Raw genomic sequence first — 21,344 nt, 5'->3', positions numbered from 1 at the left:
TAGATTTTCGTACAAAAGCATTATTGAATTAGCTTATGCTGCATATCACAAGTTCGAGTCGCAAAGATTTTTCGTGTGCTTATGATATGATTATGTTAATCATATATATTATTAAGTCCTTGATTGATTAGAGAAATTATAAAAAAAATATTATTTCATAATCAAATATATATTAGTATAATTAATTTCAAATCATACATGTCATTATTTATCATATGTTATTTTTAAATATAAATTTATGTTCTAAATATATGATTTTACACATCTACGCGTAAAATTTTTAACATAAATTTATATTAAATAGAATTTTAAATATAAAATGTTAAAATATATAGGAAATAGTTTTATAGAATATAAATGATGATTTGAATCTAAAAATGTATTGAATTTATTTATATGATTTGTTGAATTGAGTGTTTGTACGAACAAATATAGTATAAATATGACTACAAAATAAATACAAATATATATTAATTAATTAATACAATAAATCTATACAAAGCGCGTAAACATTGTAACTTAAAAATGATGACACTGCCTTCCCCAATCGTTGCCGGTATTGCCATTTAACACTGACGCCTTCACCTCCTAGCTTTCTTCATATTTGGGTTTTCTTTTGTTGCTTTTTCTTCTTCTTAACTTATGGTCTAACGGCAACGTCTTAATTTCAACCAGACCTAATGCATTATCTTCCAATCAGCAGCATTCATCACTATACCATGCTCTTCCATGAGAAATTATTTTATGGATAATTTTCATTATATTATCTATAATTTTTTTAATTATTTAATAATATTTTAATATTTTTATATCATTAACATATAATTTTAATAACTTTTTTCCTTAAACTCGAAACTTAAATCCTAAACTCTGAATTCAGAACCCTAAATCCCAATATCATTTAGAGTTTAAAATTTGAGATTTTAAATTTTAAATTTAAGATTCAAAATTTAGAGTTCAAAATTCTAAATTTAAGATTCAAGTTTTAAGATAACAAAACACCAAAATCATATATGAATAACATAAAAAATTACTTAAATATTATTAAATAATTAAAAACCATAAATTATGTGATGAAAGAATATTTCCTTCCTTCTATTTCAATTTGACTTTTTTCCTTTTTTAGGGCTCGAAAAGATGACAAAATCTGGATTTATATCTTATCCATTCAATGGTCCCTCCAATTTATTTTAACGGTCCACTTTAACGGTCCACATTTTTATAGTCCTCCTAGTCTCTCTAATATAAGCAACTAGGCTTTACCACTTCCTAAAATTCTGTGCACTTTTATAAACTGGACCGGTTTTATCTAAAAAGAAATTAAAATATTTAATAAAAACAGATCGTTGACTTAAAATTAGACTTTTAATATAATTTTTAAAAAAATCATAAATCCATATCCTCTGTTTCAAATGAACGTAATTAAAGATCTCCAAGAAATATGATAGGGTTTAGATAACACAAGGTCCCAAAATAAATTTATAAATTAAACTCATTTAAAGTGCAAATCAGCTTGAACCTCCAAGTAAGGTCTAATATATTTTATTTTACTTTCACGTATTACGTAATTAATATTACATAAAATTAAATATATAATGATATAATACTAAGTAAATATGAAAATATGTTGGCTATATTTAAAATTTTAATAAAAATCTAAAATATTAAATACTAAACTAAAAATATATTTCTTTAAAAATATGAACAAGTCTAAAATGAGATTGAATTAATCATTTAAAAATATAAAATAGATTTAAATAAAATTTTAAACTCATGTTTTGAAGAGTCAAACTCGAACAAACATAAAAAATACTAATATCATATATAAATTCAACCTAAACTTGACTCAACCCAACATCTAGTTTCAACCTCATATATCTCAAGTCATTTACCAATACACCAGTGACTGATTGAGACAGCTGATTATAGATTCATTGGTAGAGATATTTTTTCAATACTACCTAAATGGGAAGTTGAAAGCTATAGTCTTTCATCACCATATGTTACCAATTGATGATATAAATGACCAATGAGAGTCTACCACTTGCACATGCTAATAATGCAAAGTTGTTTGTAGGCAACATTAAAGAAACAGGAGGGCCTTTTTTCTTCTTGTTTCCAGAAGCATGCATATTTTTCTAATGGGGTCGATCAACATCCTCCTTTTAACTAGAGGATCAAATCATATAATTGTCGGCTACCTTAGCCTCTTTTTTCTTTTTTTTTTTCTAGATTGCTGATAAAATTCCTCAGTATTTAAAGTCTAAAACTTCACTGGAACTAAGCTGAAGACTAAGCCTTTTAATCTAAAGGGATAATCTCATGGATTAAAAGTAAATATCCATGTGAAGAAAATGCATGTAGTCAGGGAAAATAAGATTTGTATGATCATTACAAGAATCTCACCAATGTCAGTTTAGTTGATTATATCAGCAAACACTCGTGAAACCAAATAAAAATATCAGATCAAAAAACTATGCCACTTGGACTCCAGCTTAAGTGTTCTATGTAGATATGTTCAATTTTTTTTTGGAAGATCTTGGAGGGGTTATATCCTCATAGTCAATGTCCGTATATGCATGAAACATGGATGAGCACTTCGAGAAAAATGAATAGTCAAAAAACATGCTATTGATATAGAAAGCTGGGTTTACGAACTGCCAACTAAATAATAGCTATGAATAGAGTCTAACGATTAATATTAACTTGATTGGCATTGACATTGTTACTGGTGTAAGAGGACGCGGATTCAAGCGCACTCAAGTGTGTTTTATCCCCCTATTTACAAGTTGAAGAGAGGTCATGAATAGTTCTAAACATTGTATAAAAAAATTTATTGGCTCGTTAATGTAAGGTAGCTCCACAAAAGTAAAAAAAGACACCATCAGTCAGTGTGAGTGCATTAAATTCTATAGCACTTCACATGCAGACACCTCAGCATTAAACTCCATCTAGTTACTCTTCAACCCTATTCCCGTGTTTTCTTAACCGCCTATGAAGCCTCTGTAGCTGAAACTTTAAAAAAACAACATTCACAGTGGGCGAACTTCAGTAGATATAGTACCTGAATACAGTCAACATCAATGCATCATCACCTTTACAAGCATCCTAAGTCATATATTCCACCAAGACCATCAACACATTAAAAGGAAGGAATATATATTGCCATAAAACATATTGGCAACTACAAATAGTACTAATTTCTGTATAGAAGAACTAGCCTTAGTACTTAACCGACTCTTCAAAAGATAAGCATACGGTACTATTCTATCAATACAACTAAACAGCTTCATATTGCTATCCAAAAACAATAATCATCACATCAACAAAATCTGCTCAGCCATGCCAACACTCCTGAAATACAGCAAAGTATATCTTGTGCTACTTACTAACTACATCCTACAGGAAAGGACTATTATTAAGTTTTTTTGGTGGGTGGTAAAAAGCAAATGCAAATGCACATGGCACATCACAATCCCTTCTAAAGAGGCTTCTTTTATTTTATTCATCCATTCTTTTTATTCAAACTTCATAGAGGGAGAGATGGGGAACTGAACTGCAGAATAATTTCGAGAAAAATGATTACACACGAAGCTATTTCACCGCACGCCCATTGTTAATCAAATATTTCCAGATCATGACTCCTCATTACAAACTTAAACAAGCATGGAAGAATTCCGTGAAATGCATACGAAGTTGTTTCAAATAATTAAACCAAATACAGTTTGTTGTTTTCTAGCAGAAAAGAAACACACTCAAATATCTAGCGATTATCCTGGAATTATCGGAAACTACACAACTCGAGTTCATCCTAATGAAATCGATCATTCAAAGACTGGTGTAAGGTGTAATTCTTGCAATCACAACGTCGTCGTACCATCCCTCATTATCATAACCTCCCAAATTTGAGCAAATCCTACAGATAAGTGTCGTTCCATGATTAAATGTCATCAATCGCTTTATACTGAAATTTCTTATGATACCCATGACCATGAATGGTAAAAGGTCAACTGGATAAAATAAGTATCAATCACCTGCAAATCGTACAATTCAGCGCTTGCCACGATGCCCGCCACCTGACCTTGCACCAGGATAGCGAGCAAATTGCAACCTTAGTTTGACCGAGTCATGGTCATGCTCATCGAATATATAACCTGCAAAATCGAACTTAACTATTTATATCGCACAACTTACCGCGCTTTGAAAGTGTAAGAGGGCTTCGTGACCCACACACGATAGGACGTGAACCGTTCAATGAAAAAATTCCATCGATAAAGGTTTACTTTCTCAGAATCCTAGCGACGACACAGTGCTCCAGCACATCCCTGTATCAACGAATGGAAACAACGGAAAAGGGTTTGGGAAAGACAAGCTAGGTTTCAGAAGGCTAACTGCCAGGCTCTTATTTCTCCCTAAAATAGATGGCAAAACTGTGAAGTATAAACAGCTTTCTTTTTCCTGATTAATTTTATGAGATGACATCAACATGGCAATGGAAATGGGAAAGGATGAGAAGAGGCCCAGGATAAATGAATATAGAATTGCAATGTTAGAAAGACCACACAGTATAAAGTGAACAAGAAAGACGATTAGTCAGTGTCACATTTAGTCCATGCAACCAGTTGAGAATCTAACTAACGCAGCCAGTACAAGAAAGACGATCAGTTAAGCTTTTGGACTGATGAAGTGAAACTCTTAGTAAGTTGCAGAATTTTGGAGGATCTAACTAATGCAGGAGACTGGTCTACTCAATTTTCTTGCAAATTTCGACCACCATATTTGCTAGTATCAAATAACATGAAGAAATTCAATATCAATGCAGAATGAACTGAAAGGTCCCAACAAAAATCCATGAACAAATTGCAGAGAAGAATGCAAAGATATTATCTCTCCAGTTAACCTCTTTAATTGCTGATATAAAGTACAAATCGAAAATTTCCCTGAAATCACAGGCCGTCAAACATACATGCTGATGAATTATAACTAATTTGACCAGAGAAAAATCCAAGAACCCCCAAAAAATGAATGAAAAAAGAAGGGAAACCTAAGCTTGTCATGGAACAATGATGGCTGAGATTCTCTGTTTGAACTGTCCCTTCATAGCATTTATATCATTGATTTTATATTTTTAACCAGTCATTCATTGCAAATGAAAGTTAAGAAACAAGACATAAACTAATTAACAAAACAGGAACAAGTGAACCAAATGACTCCTTGGTTTTGAACTTAACCATCTAATTATATCCCCAAGCGCTCAAGGAGTCATTCCTTTGAAAAGAAATCTTGCTACAATCTTCTCTATTCCTATCTCCACTCTCATATCTGATACCCTTACAATTGGATCTTTCTCTAAAACTCACTTGGAAGAAAAAATTGGACAAAGGAAAAGGGGAAAGCAAAAGGAGGAATCGAAATAAAACAGGGACTGATTACATAAGCCCCTATTCTGTGCTTCACTTCACTAGTGCATGCATGGGTGATTGGGTATGTCAATACCTTCATTTATGGCATAACAAATAACATCCATGAAATTTAACCATTTTGATCGGCAAAATACTGGAGACTGAAAATCCTTGTCAGGCTAACCTTGTAAAGCATCCATTGAAGTAGCAGCATGAGATGGGCTTAAAAAATCAACAAAACAAAGTTTTATTGGATCTCCTCCAGCCTGCAGAAATCATGAATTATCAATGTACTGTTTTTTTTTTTTTGAGCAAACAATGTACTTAATATTTACTCTGAAGTCAAGGCAAAAATAAAAAAATTAACTTACATATCTTGGTTCCTTGGTTACAAGTCTCACTTCCTTGTACCCAACAAATGGGCGAAAAATATCTGTCAACTGAGTGAAGGAATAAAACTAAAGGGGAAAATTGAAGAAAAAAGAAAAGAATAGAAGAAGCTGAAGCTAAATTATAGCCAATGACAGGATACGAGAAACTTCTCGGCGTGTACAATCAGGAGGCAAACCCTCAACAAAAAGAGTACTGGATGCATCAGGAGGAAGGGGAGGTTCAGGCCTTCCACTACCAAATCCTATAGTCCTATCTTTTATTGTTTGTCCAGGATCAAGACCACCAATACCCACCATTCGGGGATCATCAACAGCACGGCCGGGCATTCCACCGCTCATTGGTCTACCAGACTGACTCCCACTATATGATGACAGTTGCTGGAAGGGTGCTGTAATTTATTAGCTCTATTGATATAATCATAAAGAGCATAGAACTTTGGACCTTTATCAGACACAAACATTAAAAAATATATTATATTTTAATACCGTGCTGCGAACGTAACGATCATAAGATTCTCCAATGGAGTCACTATCTCTGGTTGCCCGCATTGTTCTTTTATCATCGTCCCGTGAATAATAACCAGAGAGCTCATGGCCACCAGAGACAACTACAAGATTAAGCACACACTCTTCAGCCAGCAAACCACCAAGGAAAGAAGAAGCGAAGAGATGGGATGGGAAGGAGCAACATACTAATCCTATCCAGAGGTCAGAGTACATTAAGGAAGGAACATAAAACTGCAGCATATATAGATATGAAAATGTGAATACAAGATCTCTTTCTTCATCACCAACACCAGAGTGCTGATCTCCTCAAACCTTTGAGGGTTACAATTAGAACAAACTAGTGAATCCGCTAAAAGGGTACCAAGAATCATACAAGACACAATAAAGTTGCTAAAATTGCCAACATGAATGAATTAAGTACAAAGCATACCAATTAAGCAATATAGTCACCAAATAGTTTATCAGCATTAAATATTTTCTCTTTCTGATCAATTTAAGAAACTGATTCTCACCATCATTAGAGTGATAGTAATTCGTCAAAAGTTCAGATAGTAAACTGGTTAAGGCTGCATGCATACTTAAATCCTTAACCACACAAAGCAACATGTTCATTCGGTCATTCAGTATAGAACAGACAAGGGAGTCATCGAGCATTCAGATGGCCAACAATTAATAAATGCCAAAGCTTGCTCCATTCCCACAGTACTGGCAAAAGAGACAATAACAAGTAATCAAGATCGGTAGTGTGTCAGACACACATGACACAATGGAAAAACACGACCAACCAGTGGTTTTCCAATATTCTCTCTAGCTTCTAAATCCATGATTACAAATAATCACCCGTGCCAAAAAATGAACCTAATGAAAACGCAATCATGGAAGTGCAACCCAATTATGCTAAGTTCCAGATATTACAAGCAAGCAATTAGCAATTACACACTGAAAAGACCAATTAAACAGCAAACATTGACATTAACACTGGGAATCACTGAAATTTTAGTTCATCAATGCATCAGACAGTTGAAATTTCAACTAGCATTTTAAAAAATCAATCAGCTTATAGAAAAACAAGAGCATATCAATTATCAACACAAGAAGGATTTCCCTTTTGTTCACCTATCCGTGTTTCTCTATCAAGGAACAAAGGTTAAATTTGCAACATGAAAAAACATATGAAACCCTAAATTGAGAATAGATTAAAAACAAATGGAAGGAAAACAAAAACAAAAGAGAATAGAAGAAGTCGAATCTACCGTAATCGGAGCGAGGGCGTTTTCCGACGAGAGGAGGGATCGAGGAAGGCGGAGGTTGGCGAGGGTCAGTGTACCTCCAATAAGAATCGGACATGCTTCTTATCTATTAGCTTAAGATATATAGTGCAAGATATGGGGAGAGGAAAAAAAAAATAGAACAGTAATACTTCGACAAAATTAAGCAAGAAACAAAATTTGGAGAAGATGAACTAAACGACGACGTAATAGGGAGAATGGAGAAACGTGTGTCTATAGTGGACTGAGAAAGTTCGTATAAATGATGCTTCTGCCCTACTCCATTTCGGTCCTTGTATTTTATTATTTATTATTTATTATAAATTGAATGAAATTTTTTGAAAATATTAGAAAATGAAAAATTATTAAATAAATGAGAAAACGGAAAATATTTTAAAAATAAAATGTAAAAAAAAGTTAAACACTTTGTGATATTTAGTAATTCTAAAAATATTAATATAATTTCTAGTAATTTTATCTATTAAAATTTTATATTCAGTCGTAATAATAAAAATAATAGTTTAAATTATAATTAAGTATAATTCAAAATAAATATAAAGTATAATTTAATATTTTGTCGAATTTTATCTATTCATATTTTTATTTATGTTTAATATAATAGTAAAATAATTTTCTTATATTCAAGTAATACACTCTTATTTATAAACTTGGTCAATTTAAATTATAGTAAAAAGTGTAATTTAAGATAATTATAAAGTATAGTTAAATATTTATTTAATTTTATGTATTAAAAATTGTTTTTGTATTTTTATATTATAAATGCATTTTAATTTAAAATAAGTAAAAATATTTATTAAAAAATAAATTAAAATTCAATAAATTGGGATGAGATATACTCAATAGGATGTTAAATATATTTTTCTTATAATTTTTATAACTTAAATGACTATCGAGATCAGTTCTAATTGTAATATAAAAAAATACCTAATAATCGAAAGACAAATTTAAATAAATTTAGATTCCTGAAAATAATTAAAATTAAATTATATCTAAACAAAATAAAAAGAAAAAAATTAAAATATAACCTAATTAAAAAGTAATTACTAATAATATTATTAAAATATCTAAAATAAATTACATTATTAGTCACCCAATTATTAGTATATTTCTTTTTGTCACTCATTTATTTGATATTATGTTAATTTCACCAATTAGCTAACAGTGGTAACTTTTAAAATTGGCATAATAGCAACTTTAACTTTCAACATTTATAAATTATCTTAATTTAATTTTGATCCTAAAAATCTAACCTCAACATTTGCCCATTATGTAATTTGATTTTTTTTCAATTTTGTTTCTCTTTGTAACCATTTCATCTAGAAAGTTAAAAATAAATTTATCAGATAAATTTCATTGAAAATATACAAAAAATGGAAACATAAAAAATCTAAAATAATAACTTTCATTTTTTTCTCGTTATTTTAAAATTAACTTCAATGTCACAAAGAAAAATAAAATTGTAAAAAAAATCAAATTCAACAATGTACAAACATTGAGGGTTAATTTTTAGAATCAAAAGTAAATTGACATAGTTTATAAATATTGAGAGTTAAAATTACTATTATGTCAATTTTAATGTAAACTAACTGATGACTAATAAAAATTAAGTTAAATAATTAGGTGATTATTTTATAATTTTTTATAATCGGATGACAAAAAAATTATTAATAATTGAGTTACAAACAGTGATATTTACCCAATATTTATTTATAGTCGTTATCATACCATTTGTTTCTCCGTTAGAATTTTAGATTCATACATAACTTAGCCCCGAAGGGCGATGACCATTGACCCTAAACCCTACCTTTTTGTATTATTTAACCATCGCCACACCCACCATGATTCTTCATCTCTCAGCACAGCTTAACTGTGAAACTCATCATCACAAATCTTCTTCATGTATATTTCTCTTTTTCCAATGTTCTTTTATTAATCGCTTTTTTTCTATTTCTCTTAAAAGAATTGCATATTTATTCTGTGTTCTTATATAGTTTTAGCTTCAGTGGACATTAATGGAGTACAGTGGTAATCCCTTGTACAGATGCAGAAACTGCAAAAATCCACTTGCTCTTATCGACGATCTTCTTTCTAAAAATTTCATAGTAATCAATCTACTTATACGACTTATTTTTTTTAAAATAAGAATTTTAAGTTTGATTTTGGTTTGGTCGTCTTTTCTTCTTTCTTTTTTTTATTATGACAGGCGAAATCAGGGAAAGCATATATGTTCCAACATGCAATGAACATCGTGTTGGGCCCGAAATACGACAAGCAGTTGATAACTGGTCGGTTCAGCATTGCTGATGTATTCTGCAGTAAGTGCGGTGAAGAACTGGGTTGGAAATATGTTCAGTCTTATGATTTGAAGAACAGGTACAAGGAAGGCAAGTTTATTCTCGAAGAACTTAAGATGTTCCAAGAATATTAATTAATAAATAATCAAATATATAGTTTGAATAATGTTATGGGTATATAGTTGGATAAATTAATAAACTATATAATAATGAAATTTGTATGATATCAGATTTTAATTTGCATATACAAATCTATGTTTTAATTGAAAGTTTATATTAATCTCTAGTGTTTATTTTTCCAGTTTCATTGATTTTGTAGCTAATTGTTAAGTGGTTGAATTTGGCCACTTTTTCTCGTGTGATTTAGACCACTCCCGACCCACCATTAATTTTGTTCTATCTTTAATTTCCAAATTCGGATATTATTTTTTAGTTTGTGTTGAATTTTCAAATGCATTATTTTCGAAAGATAAAAAGATTTAATATACTATTTGATGGCATCAATTCATTAAACTTGGAAGTCAAATATCTATTGGGATAGAAAATCATTAATTTAAAAAAAAAAATTAAAAAATAGTCACTTTTATTTATTTTAGATTATATTTTAATTACTTACGTTTAAAATATTATGTTTAGTCACTTACATTATCGTTTTGTTACGAAGTGGTTACTTTATCATTAAGCTCCTTGACCTCCCTAACAACTGTCCTATGTGGTAGTCCAAATGAGTTTTAAATGCCAACTTGGATATCTTACATGGCGCTTTAAATTAAATTTATTTAATTAAAACCTATTTTCATCCTAAAATAACCACTCCATAACAAAATGATAGACTAAAATGTAATCTAAAACAAACAAAAGTAACTATTTATTGATAAAACATAAATATCAAATTAAATATTAAACTTAAATTTAAATATGAAATAATAACTCAGTTATAAAATTTAAAACATACATTTATTTTACAAATAATATTATCAGGAGGGTGTTTATGTTTTTTTACGTAAATCTAAAAATTATATTCATAATCTTATTTTAATATATTTTTTATATGACGAAGATTCCAACTAAGACGACGACATGGTATTCAAGCAACATAATTTTTTATATAACGACATTATTATTTTAATTAAAATCTCATGTAATTATTTTTATAAAAAATATATTTTTGGATGTGTTGCTATTGTCACGTTTATTATTATTATAATTAGACCATACGTTATTCATATTTGTAACGATGACATAGATCATTATCCATAAAATAATTAAAAAGACAAATTATAAAAAAAAGTAAATATAAATATACAAAAAAGAAAAAAAACCATAGAAGTAGAGCCTGCTAGAGATTGACTTAAAAGGCAGAAGATTTCAGGGAAATGTAAATTTCCGTGAAACAAACAGGCTTTAACTTCACGCGCCTCTTTCGAGTTTCAACATTACGAATATCGTTTAAGATTGAAGGAACAAAAAGTGGAAGACTACTTGTATTTTTTATAAATTTAAATTTTAGTTTTTATATTTTTACCTTAAGATATTCTGTACTTTTATCTTTTAGATTGTAAAATTCAACTTTAATTATATATATATTTAAATTTATTAATGTGATATTTTAAAATAAAAATACTCATTTAATAGTAAATTAATAAAAAAATTATATCTATTTGTTTAAGGTTAAAATATATTTATAGTCCTTATATTTTTCAAAAATTAGAATTTAATCTCATACTTGTATTTTTAAAATTTAGTGTATGTATTTTTAAATTTAAAATTTAAATTCAACTATTAAAATTGTTAATTTTTTGTTAAATTAAAGTTGAAATTTTTTAATTACATTACTATTGAATAGTTATTTTTATTTCAAAATGTCAAAACAACTAATTTAACAAATAAATTTAAAAATAAAGTTAAAGATATTAATAATTGAAACTAAATTTTAAAATCTGAAAAATAAAAAAATAAATTCTTGAAAATATAAGTATAAAGATTAAATTTTAATTTTTAAAAATATAGCAACTATAGACACATTTTAACTTTTATTTAATCATAAAATAATTTTAACAATAAAAATATATTAACTAGATTTTAAATTTGGAAAGAGTGATTTATAACATATTTTAAGTAAAGCGAGAACCACTTCAAACAACGCTATTGACAATGAATTCCCCATTAGCTAGTTCGATGCGTACATCACGCTCCACATCAGGCGCGTGTTTAACCTACTGTCGCCAGCACTTTTTGTCCCTCATTTTCTTCAACAATAAACTACAGTAAAGATGACATAAAAATAAATAAATAAACTACAGTAAAGAACTCTAAAAAAATTTTAAAAATTGCAGAAAAACAAGAAAATCTCTCAAAATCCTCTCATTTTTAAAGACCTTTCTTCTCTTTCATTAAATGAAAAACCCTCACTCTCAAAGATCAGGTTAGTGATGTTAAAAGAAAAAAATATATTTATTTATTATCCAAATTTAAATGTAATTTAATAATTTGTTTTTAATCCCTCTCTCAAATGATTCTCATGTTGTTCTTTGTTAATTAGCCACTGAAAATTAATTTTTCCATTTATTATTAAATAACCTGTCTTTATCACACCCGTTTGTTTAATCAAAATTTACGGAATCTTTGTAAATCCACTTTGGTTTAATCTTGCACGCAATTACTAAACAAATTTTATTTTATCTTTTCTCAAATCTATTATTATTGCAGTGTTGTAGGTGAAGAGTTTTCTTTTTTCTTTTGGCTCTTTTATCGGTTCACGTTTTCATGAAATTGACTGCATCTATAAACTGGGTTTTTCTTTTCCTTTTTTGGGTTTAAATTGGCTTAGTTTCTTTATTTTATTTTTATTTTAATTTTGGGTTTTTTGAAGCCTGGAAGTTGTTGATCATCAATGGCTGAATCCTTGGGTCCACGATTGTATAGCTGCTCTAATTGTCGAAATCGTGTCTCTCTCCACGATGATATAATTTCCAAGTGTTTTCAGGTATAGAACTCAAAAAAGAAAAAAGCAGCAGCTAAATTTGTGTTTAATTCTGCTAGATTTTTCTGCATGTGATCATTTAGATTATAAAGAAATAAAATTTTCTGCATATGATGTTCGAAACTATATATATAAATCATTCATCAAATTCTAAAGCTTTGAAGTACTTGCCATCTAAGAGATAAGTGCCAATAGCTAAACGAACAGCCCACACATCTTTGGGTTTTCTTGAAACAATTCTGCAATCACACACAACAAAACAAACTCAGACACAGGCACTAAATTGTAATGATTTGTTTAAACAACAGGTTTTAAATATGCTTTTAGAGTTAAGGCTTAAACCTTCCAACATCACCGGGCTTGACGAGGCCGGAGTTAGCTCTGAGACATGGAACCGATGCTGCTGTCTTTATCATCTTTGGTGCTTCAACCACAATTATGGGAGACCCGATTTCAAGCCTCGAGCTTTTGTTTGAGTTAGCCGAGGGCGATTCACACCTTATTCGACTGGTTGAGTTGCCAGGTTGTAAGAAATGGTTGTTGTGAGAGCATGGAAATATTGAAGTATAAGAAAGTGAGTGTGCCATGAATGAGAATTGAGATACGAGACAGGATAATGTTTTTGTGGCTCTAGGGAGAAAGGGCTATGTGTTTTTCATACATAACTTTTATAGCCATTTTGCCCCCTAGTTGCTAAGATAATACGAGCCACAAAAACATTATCCGTCTCGTGTCTCACAGGACAACCGTTTCTTACAATCCAGCAGCTTTGCCGGTTGAATTCGAAATCTATCCTTGTTGCTCATAAGGTGTGAATTGCCCTCTGTTGACTCAAACAGAAGCTCAAGGCTTGAAATCTGGTCTCCATAATCGTATAAGGACTGCAGCATCGGTTCCATGGCTCAGAGTTAACTCCGGCCTTGTCAAGCTTAGTGATGTTGGAAGGTTTAAGCTTTACAAACCTGTTTTTTTAACAAATAATTGCAACTCAGTCCCTGTGTTCTAGTTTTGTTTCATGTGTGTTGTAGAATTGTTTCAAGAAAGCCTAAAGATGTGTGGGTTGTTCATGTATATGTTGTGAAATGTAGAGTACTTTAAGGAAAATGTAGAGTCTGAGTAGCATAGCTCGTGTATATGTTGTGAATGGAATTAGGAGAAATTGTCTCGAGTCTGTATGTGTTGAATATGGATAAAATCGGTGAGATTGAGAAACACTTAAAAGTGATGATCAAGTGGTCGTGCTTTGTTATAATGTGTTTATATTATGATACTCGAATTTGGGTTTGTGTTTGGATGATTTTTGGAGGATAGCATCATTGTTCCCGTCAAACATGGGTACTTTAAGGAAAATGAGGAGTCTGAGTAGCATAGCTCGTGTATATGTTGTGAAATATGAATAGAATTTGGAGAAATTGTCTCGAGTCCGAATATGTGTTGAATTAGGAGAAACATTTTGTTCATGTGACATGTTACCTTGAGGAAAATGAAGAGTCCGAGTAGCATAGCTTGTGTATATGTTGTGAATATGAATTGAATCAAAACATTGCAGAAATTTAAATTAGTCTCGTGTTTGATCAATAAAATGGTCTCAAGGCTCCTTTCCAACGTTCTTTTTTCCATAATTTTGTTCTTACAGGGAAGAAATGGCCGTGCATTTTTGTTCTCCCACGCGATGAACATTACATTAGGACCAAAAGAAGATAGGAATCTCTTATCCGGTCTCCATACCGTGGCTGATATTTACTGTGCTGACTGCCACCAGGTTTTAGGCTGGAAATACGAGCGAGCTTACGAGGTGTCGCAGAAGTACAAGGAAGGGAAATTTATACTCGAGAAGGCGAAGATTGTTAAGGAGGATTGGTAACAAGCAAGCCTCATCGTTTTTTAAGGTTTTCTCATTCCATTTATTCCCCATGTTTGATGTAATTGTTATCGGTGCCCGATGTTCGTCTTGTACAGAAAAAGACGTCGCCCCCATTTCGGAAAAAAATTGTCATTGTTTGGAACCTTGCATTCTTAACGATGATGCGCGACGGATTGGCAATTCTCTGTGTTAATAAATTATGGTATTCTTAACCATCGTTCATGACATTGTTCTATTGTGTAGTATATGGATTCAGAATTGTGTAAAAATACCTGTGATTGAAATGCTATTTACACCAAAAAAAAAAAAAAAAAAAGCCTTTAGTTTCGGTCGGAAAAATATTTGGTTCTCAATGAAAAGATTGGTAGAGATGTGTATTCGGCATTTATTTAAAAAATAACAAATTAGTATTTGTATATTAGATTAAAGAGTAATCTAATTCTTTTATTAAAAATTAGTCAATATATATATGTTAGCATAAGCTACAAGTATAATTGTCTAGTTATTTTTTTAACCACTCTAATTTTTAACAGAAATAAGTTTGTGCTTTGATATAACATTTTTCTAATGAAAGGGATACTTTTATCAATATTTTGCCAAGGACTTCCCTAACCATTCAAAATAACATCTCAAAAGCTTCCCCATTTGTAAGTTAAAAAGTTAAAACCATTCTTGTGAGGAAATCCCAAATACAAGCGCTCTAAAGGACAAGTTTTCCTTTAAAGAAAACAGATACATTATATTAATAGTCATCTAAATAAAATATTTATCGCCCAATATAAAAAGCTAAAAAATAGTCAGTTGAGTGAAAGAAAACATAAGTAGAAACACCATAGTTGAGTGAAAAAAAACATAAGTAACACCAATAAAAAAAGAATGTCTAAAATATTTGAAACACACACCCAGTGGGACTCGAACTCACAATCGCTTGATTAGAAGTCAAGCGCCTTATCCATTAGGCCATGGGTGCTCACTGAACATTTTATTACACATAAAGTTTAAATATATAAAAATTTATTCAACAAAAAACTTTTAATACACATTTAGTGAATTGTTAATATTATGTTTACCATTTTTTTCCACCATGTTTACATTTTGTAAAAGCTATACATTTTGGTACTAAAAAGATAATAATTTTAATTTTGAATATTTAATTAGAGTTTTAAGGTTGACTTGATGAAAATTAATTGTTAACATTATTATGTTTGATTTCTTATTATTTTGTTAATATGATAAATCTAATGTCTAACTGTGAAATTATTTTATTTTGTGCTAAATACAACTTGGTGAATGAGAAATTTTAGTTTTCAGGTTTAATTTGATGAAAGTTAACAACTAATATTATTAGTTAATTATGAATTTTATCCAATCAACCATAAAACTTGAATTAAACACTTAAAAGTTAATATCATTAAAGTTTAAATTTCAAAATGTATAACTTTTGCTAAATATAAATACCATATTAAAAAAATGTTAAACTCATCTATCAAATGGTGTATTATTATTATTATTATTATTTTGGGGAGGAGATTATGAATGTTTTCAATTTGATAAAAATACCTCTCCACTCGTAATTTTAAAATTGAGCAAATTTGTCATTCTAAAAATAATCGGACTAATTTAATCCCTTTCAATTTTGAAAGTGAGTAACTAAGAACAATTAATTTTAGTGTTAATGTCTTTCGCCTATTTGTACATAATGTTAATTGGTATAACAATGAATTTAACCTTACATAAATTGTCAATTTATTATTGAATCTAAAAAATTCACAAAATTTAGCCTCAACATTTATACATTTTCACAAATGTTGCAAGCTAAAATTTTTAATTCGGGACCACATTAATAAAATTTTTGAACTTGGAGTGCTAAATTTGTTATTATATTAATCAATATAGTACAATTGATGAAAGAGATTATTTTAGTGATTAAATATCCTTAATTGTTAATTATTAAATTTAATATGGATTAAATTACTCTAAATTCTTTCTGAGAGCATTTCAACCATGGTGTCGAATTTTTGTTTTATAATTTCAATCATAATTGATCGGGAACAGTCAACCACGAGTCGACGGAAATGCGTTAATGGCGGTGGAATTAGGCGCCGGTAACGGAGCCGATCAAATCAAAGGAAAACGAAAACGAGTAAACAACTCTTAATTCTGATTACTAAAAATAAAATGAACACACTTATTATTGAAACCCACGTTACATTCACAACATTAAACCCCCCAGAATTACAATCCCTTTTCGAAATGAACCATTAGATCTTCAAATTAAAATTTTCACAAATCTCGTCTACTACCACACATTCTGATTCACCACCGATGAACTATTTCAAAGAAACACCCAAGAAAAAAGAAAAACGCAGAAACAGTAATATCAAGGTGGCCGACGGTCACCCCAGATCAAGGACGAAGACAAAAGAGACAGGCAGTAGCTTTGGCCCCAAAAAGAGTACATTTATCGTTTAGTCCCTTAAATTTTTATAAAATTACATGTTAGTATAATGGTCAAATAATACTTTAACCCAATAGATTATGATTCGTCTCTAACCGAAGCGAGATTTAGACGGGGAGATTAACGACGCGTTTGGAGGACGATTGTTAATGTCAAGCCTAGAGGAAACAGAAGAAGAGGAGATCGAGGAACAACCGGCGAACATGAGAGGTCGGTCATGTGCCTGGGAATCTTTGACATCGTCGGAAGTGGAAAGGTTTATGCAAGAACAACGTTGGAGCGACGAGAAAAAAGCTTGGGCTACGCTGGTTCCAAACCAAGACAAACAATTCCCTTTATTATCTTCCATTATTATTATTCCAGTATTTTTTATGTAATATGGAAATCGAAATGTGTAGCGAAATTCAGAAAGCTAAGCTTGAAGACGAAGCGATGATGGGTGAAAGGCTCGTAGATAGAAATAAAAGCTGATGAATTTGTTTTTACAGTACTTCTTGTCTTTTTAAAATGATTTCTGTAACTACGACACGGAAAATGTTAAAACTAATTTGGGTTGAGACTGTTAGGATAAATATAATACAATTATGGCTTATATAAAAAATAATTACTCAAATTATGCAACTTTTTTCATTTAGGTACTTAAATTTTTTAGTTAAAGTAGATACCTAAAGTTTTATTTCGTTACCATTTTAGACATCCATTGTAAACTCGGTTTAAGAAAAATTGAATCAATCAAATTATGACATGTGTCATTTTAATTAAATAAAATATTTATTTTAAACAAATTAAATATTTTAAATATTTATTTTAAATTAAATTATGACATGTAATATTTTTAAATAAGGAAAATTATTTAGTACGTTATCGATGGAGTTTTAAACTCTACAAGAAGAGTCGAGAGGTTGATAAGTGTCCTATAGAATATAATAAAATATTAAAATATATAAATTTGAATATATTTTATATAATTAAAATTATTACGTATCATAATTTGATTGCTTCATATGCTTTTTAATATAAAACTTTAGACATCTACTTTGACCCAAAAAATCTATAAATACCTAAATGAGAATTCTGCATAGTTTGACATACTTATTTTTCATATAAGCCTACAATTATAAATACAAGTTTGAGGTCAAATTCACACATACCAATTATAAATACATGAATTATTTGTGAGATCATGAACAATTTGTGTTTAAGCCTTTTAGTTATACTGGTTTTAAGTTTGTTCTCTTATCTCTTACAAATATTTGTCAAGTGGTTTTTAATTTTTTTCGAGTGAATTCATTAAAGTATTGTTAGCTTGGAGCGAATTGACCTTTTAACACATATGATACTATTATCGATTAGAGTTTTATCTTTTAACTTTGACAAAACACTAACACTCAAAATAGTGAGTTCAACAAAGTGGGAACTCCTTGTTGGAAGATTGAATAAGTGGACTGAGAATGGCGTATGACCACCTACCAAGGAAATGTGGATATTTGTGTTTAGTAGCTTTGAACACATGCCCTATAAGTTATAGGCCACAAGTTCAAACTCTACAAAATACAAATGTTCACTGTCCATTAATAAGTGACGTAAAAGTACCATAGAGGTCCCTATATTAGGAACCAAATTGCATTTAGCCCTCTCCATTCAAAAAATAAGCAAATTAATCCCTACACATTAGATGAATGAGTAAATTGTTTCTTTTTTTGTTAAAAATTTTATCCATTTGTATTGTTAAAGACTAACATGGCTAGTAGAAGAACTAGACACGTCACGTGTGCCTCGTGCTAATGTACAAGGACTAGTTTTAACCGTATAAATGGATGAAATTTTTAACAGAAAGATCATGTAACGCCCCCTAACCCTATACCGTCATCGGAACAGGGTTACGAGACATTACCAGTCAGTACAGTCCAATTTCGGTCATTAATTAAAATAAATATTTACACACATCCTAGTTTTAAGATGTCGTCCCTTTAATGGGCCCTCGCGGTCCAATATGAACAAAGAAATTCAATTCGGGACTAATTTAGAATCACTACGAATTTTTAGTAAATTTCAAAATTCATACTACATACCGCTGCCAACCATAATTTACTCATTTCATGAGTACATCTACAACCTAAATGACTCTCATAAAACATCCTAGGTACATGCCATTACCAATAATTAACACACTTTACCTTAATGAATTCGGGATCGAATCGGGATGTTGATTCAACGTTCTATCTTTACTAAACTCAAGCGACGAAACAAACCGTCTGCAATGAGTATGGTATACTCAATGGTATTTCCATAATCCGAACACTTAATAATATAACAATTAAACTTAAAATCACAATAACAATTATAAGTATTCATTTATTTGTTCTATAGATAAAATTTCAATTACTTACCATATAAATTCTATACAAGTCATATATTCACAATTCACTTGTTTTCACACTTTACTTCTTAACAATATACCATTTTAATTCATTCTAACATCAATCATCATCCATTTGAACTTCACTCATTTCATGAACCTTTTGGTTCATGTTTTCAATCTCATATCTCAATTTCAATTCTCAATTCAATTTCTCATTTCATTCCAATAGCTCAATCAATCAAATTCACTCGACTTATCTTTTCACTTATTTACCCCTATTAACAAGACTCGGACCTTGGCGGATACACGGATCCAACCAAACACACCAATATGGCACCCAAAGGCCTCATCGGATAGTTCAAGCAATATTTGACACCTAGTGTCTCATCGGCCTAGCAAGTAAAGTTGGTACCAGTACCTCATCGAACCTATCCAAGAAATATAGTGACACCCAGTGTCTCATCGACTCGAGGTCGAAGAATCCTGAACACTTCCAATCCTATGGCATGCCAACTATATCCGACTCAGCCCGATCATCATTAATAGGGTATTCAATTCACTTTCAACTTTCAATTTTTTCAATCAATACACATTTTAATTAATCACATAAATTCATAATTCAATACAATTCAATTCACTTTTCAATAACAAATATCCAAATATCACAAATCTCATACTTAAAATTTTCAAACAATTTATATTTCAATTCAATTCAAATAATCAATATATATTCAATATTCAATATATATATCTATATATATATCGCCTAATTCAATCAATATAAATTCAATAAATTCATCACATACTATATCAATCCATTTCATTTGCAAAACACAATAATTTTACTTCAAAACACTTAATATACATATTAAGAAATAAATTCAACAATTAAGTATTAGGTTCGGATTATAGAAATACAAACCGTAATTTTCGAGCTAACTCCCGTTGACTTTGTCTTGTCCTTTCTTAGCCGAGATTTCTGGTACCACATTGACTACGAAATTAATACAATTCATAATCATTAATACATTACTAATTCATATCTTGGGTTATAGAATTCTAAATTAAGATCCGCTAATTTTTCCTGAAACTAGACTCACAAATCTTCTTACAATAAAATTTTCAGAATTTTTGGTTTAGCCATTAAGTACAGTTTATTCTTTAAATTCACCCCTATTCTGCTGTCTGACAGTTTCGTCCCTTCTTCACTAAAAATTAATTATCTCATAGTACAGAACTCGGATAACATTCTCGTTGATTTCTAATGAAAATAGACTCATTAGGGATTCTAAACATATAAATTTAAGCCTCTAATTATTTTTATTCAATTTTTGGTGATTTTCCAAAGTCAGAACAAGGGAACCCGAATTCATTATGACCTTGTCTCACAAAATTCATTATATCTCATAATTTACAATTCAATTGCTTATATCGTTTCTTCTATAAGAAACTAGACTCAATAATATTTAATTTCATATTTTATTCATCCTCTAATTCAATTTCTACAATTTTTGGTGATTTTTCAAACTTAGACTACTGCTGCTGTCCAAAATAGTCTTAGTACAAAATGTTGATTTACTTTAATTTCAATTTAATTCTAACTAAATTCACTTACTTTTCTATCTTAATTCATACTTTATTTCTATTCAAATTTCATCCATACTCTCATTTAAATATTAAATTTCCAGCATACTTTCCTAATTTCAAAATTTCATCAATTTAGTCCCTACAACATAAAACTTATAACTTACTTTACAATTTGATCCTATTATCAATTCTAGCTTGAAATTTAC

At 30.0% G+C, this 21,344-nt stretch overlaps 4 protein-coding genes and 1 non-coding gene across 16 annotated transcripts; 2 read left to right on the top strand and 3 right to left on the bottom strand.

Annotated features, from left to right (window-relative positions):
- Nucleotides 1–416: 416 nt before the first annotated feature.
- LOC108454079 (protein MATERNALLY EXPRESSED GENE 5-like) lies at nt 417–7,858 on the bottom strand. Of its 7 annotated transcripts, none has more exons than XM_053021296.1 (7): nt 7,555–7,858; nt 6,281–6,492; nt 5,935–6,172; nt 5,774–5,835; nt 5,587–5,668; nt 4,035–4,154; nt 3,568–3,916 (listed from the first exon to the last, which is right to left on the bottom strand). In XM_053021296.1, the coding sequence occupies exons 1-6, from the start codon at nt 7,646–7,648 to the stop codon at nt 4,051–4,053; spliced, it is 792 nt and encodes a 263-aa protein (XP_052877256.1). In that variant the 5' UTR covers nt 7,649–7,858; the 3' UTR covers nt 3,568–3,916; nt 4,035–4,050. The 7 variants fall into 7 exon arrangements, with proteins under 7 accessions (XP_052877257.1, XP_052877258.1, XP_052877259.1 ...); XM_017752392.2 differs by having other exon boundaries at nt 6,281–6,402; XM_017752391.2 differs by lacking the exon at nt 7,555–7,858 and adding an exon at nt 6,814–6,994 and having other exon boundaries at nt 6,281–6,402.
- A 1,432-nt stretch (nt 7,859–9,290) lies between these two features.
- On the top strand, nt 9,291–10,164 carry LOC108455944 (protein yippee-like At4g27740). 2 transcript variants are annotated; one of them, XR_008274234.1, is made up of 2 exons: nt 9,291–9,489; nt 9,794–9,931. XR_008274234.1 is itself a non-coding variant. In XM_017754529.2 (2 exons), exons 1-2 carry the CDS (start codon nt 9,603–9,605, stop codon nt 10,016–10,018), a joined length of 315 nt encoding a protein of 104 aa, XP_017610018.1. In that variant the 5' UTR covers nt 9,588–9,602; the 3' UTR covers nt 10,019–10,164. The 2 variants fall into 2 exon arrangements, 1 of the variants encoding a protein (XP_017610018.1); XM_017754529.2 differs by lacking the exon at nt 9,291–9,489 and adding an exon at nt 9,588–9,692 and having other exon boundaries at nt 9,794–10,164.
- Nucleotides 10,165–11,898: 1,734 nt separating this feature from the next.
- On the bottom strand, nt 11,899–13,520 carry LOC108454543 (protein CHLORORESPIRATORY REDUCTION 42, chloroplastic). Of its 2 annotated transcripts, XM_017753041.2 has the most exons (3): nt 13,210–13,520; nt 13,039–13,106; nt 11,899–12,146 (listed from the first exon to the last, which is right to left on the bottom strand). In XM_017753041.2, exons 1-3 carry the CDS (start codon nt 13,452–13,454, stop codon nt 12,136–12,138), a joined length of 324 nt encoding a protein of 107 aa, XP_017608530.1. In that variant the 5' UTR covers nt 13,455–13,520; the 3' UTR covers nt 11,899–12,135. The 2 variants fall into 2 exon arrangements, with proteins under 2 accessions (XP_017608530.1, XP_017608529.1); XM_017753040.2 differs by lacking the exon at nt 11,899–12,146 and having other exon boundaries at nt 12,907–13,106.
- Nucleotides 12,161–15,000, top strand: LOC108454544 (protein yippee-like At4g27745). Of its 4 annotated transcripts, none has more exons than XM_017753042.2 (3): nt 12,161–12,309; nt 12,757–12,870; nt 14,504–15,000. In XM_017753042.2, exons 2-3 carry the CDS (start codon nt 12,778–12,780, stop codon nt 14,729–14,731), a joined length of 321 nt encoding a protein of 106 aa, XP_017608531.1. In that variant the 5' UTR covers nt 12,161–12,309; nt 12,757–12,777; the 3' UTR covers nt 14,732–15,000. The 4 variants fall into 4 exon arrangements, with proteins under 4 accessions (XP_017608531.1, XP_017608532.1, XP_052877174.1 ...); XM_017753043.2 differs by lacking the exon at nt 12,161–12,309 and adding an exon at nt 12,464–12,601; XM_053021214.1 differs by lacking the exon at nt 12,161–12,309 and having other exon boundaries at nt 12,468–12,870; nt 14,504–14,727; nt 14,827–15,000.
- A 628-nt stretch (nt 15,001–15,628) lies between these two features.
- On the bottom strand, nt 15,629–15,701 carry TRNAR-UCU (transfer RNA arginine (anticodon UCU)). The gene has a single exon. It is a non-coding gene; the product is annotated as a tRNA-Arg (tRNA).
- Nucleotides 15,702–21,344: the final 5,643 nt, after the last annotated feature.

This window comes from Gossypium arboreum, chromosome 11, assembly GCF_025698485.1.
Source record: "Gossypium arboreum isolate Shixiya-1 chromosome 11, ASM2569848v2, whole genome shotgun sequence".
Classification (NCBI taxonomy): domain Eukaryota; kingdom Viridiplantae; phylum Streptophyta; class Magnoliopsida; order Malvales; family Malvaceae; genus Gossypium; species Gossypium arboreum.
The sequence above is the reverse complement of the archived record's forward strand: the minus strand, read 5'-3'. Positions and strand labels throughout refer to the sequence as shown.

Coding starts and splice junctions, on each gene's coding strand:
- LOC108454079 (XM_053021296.1), bottom strand. CDS start 7,648: ATGTCCGATTCTTATTGGAGGTACACTGACCCTCGCCAACCTCCGCCT. Junction 6,493..7,554: donor ACGCCCTCGCTCCGATTACG/GTAGATTCGACT, acceptor ACCTCTGGATAG/GATTAGTATGTTGCTCCTTC. Junction 6,173..6,280: donor ATCGTTACGTTCGCAGCACG/GTATTAAAATAT, acceptor GCACCCTTCCAG/CAACTGTCATCATATAGTGG.
- LOC108455944 (XM_017754529.2), top strand. CDS start 9,603: ATGGAGTACAGTGGTAATCCCTTGTACAGATGCAGAAACTGCAAAAAT. Junction 9,693..9,793: donor TTCTTTCTAAAAATTTCATA/GTAATCAATCTA, acceptor TTATTATGACAG/GCGAAATCAGGGAAAGCATA.
- LOC108454544 (XM_017753042.2), top strand. CDS start 12,778: ATGGCTGAATCCTTGGGTCCACGATTGTATAGCTGCTCTAATTGTCGA. Junction 12,871..14,503: donor TAATTTCCAAGTGTTTTCAG/GTATAGAACTCA, acceptor TTGTTCTTACAG/GGAAGAAATGGCCGTGCATT.
- LOC108454543 (XM_017753040.2), bottom strand. CDS start 13,454: ATGGCACACTCACTTTCTTATACTTCAATATTTCCATGCTCTCACAAC. Junction 13,107..13,209: donor AAGCCCGGTGATGTTGGAAG/GTTTAAGCCTTA, acceptor GTGTGATTGCAG/AATTGTTTCAAGAAAACCCA.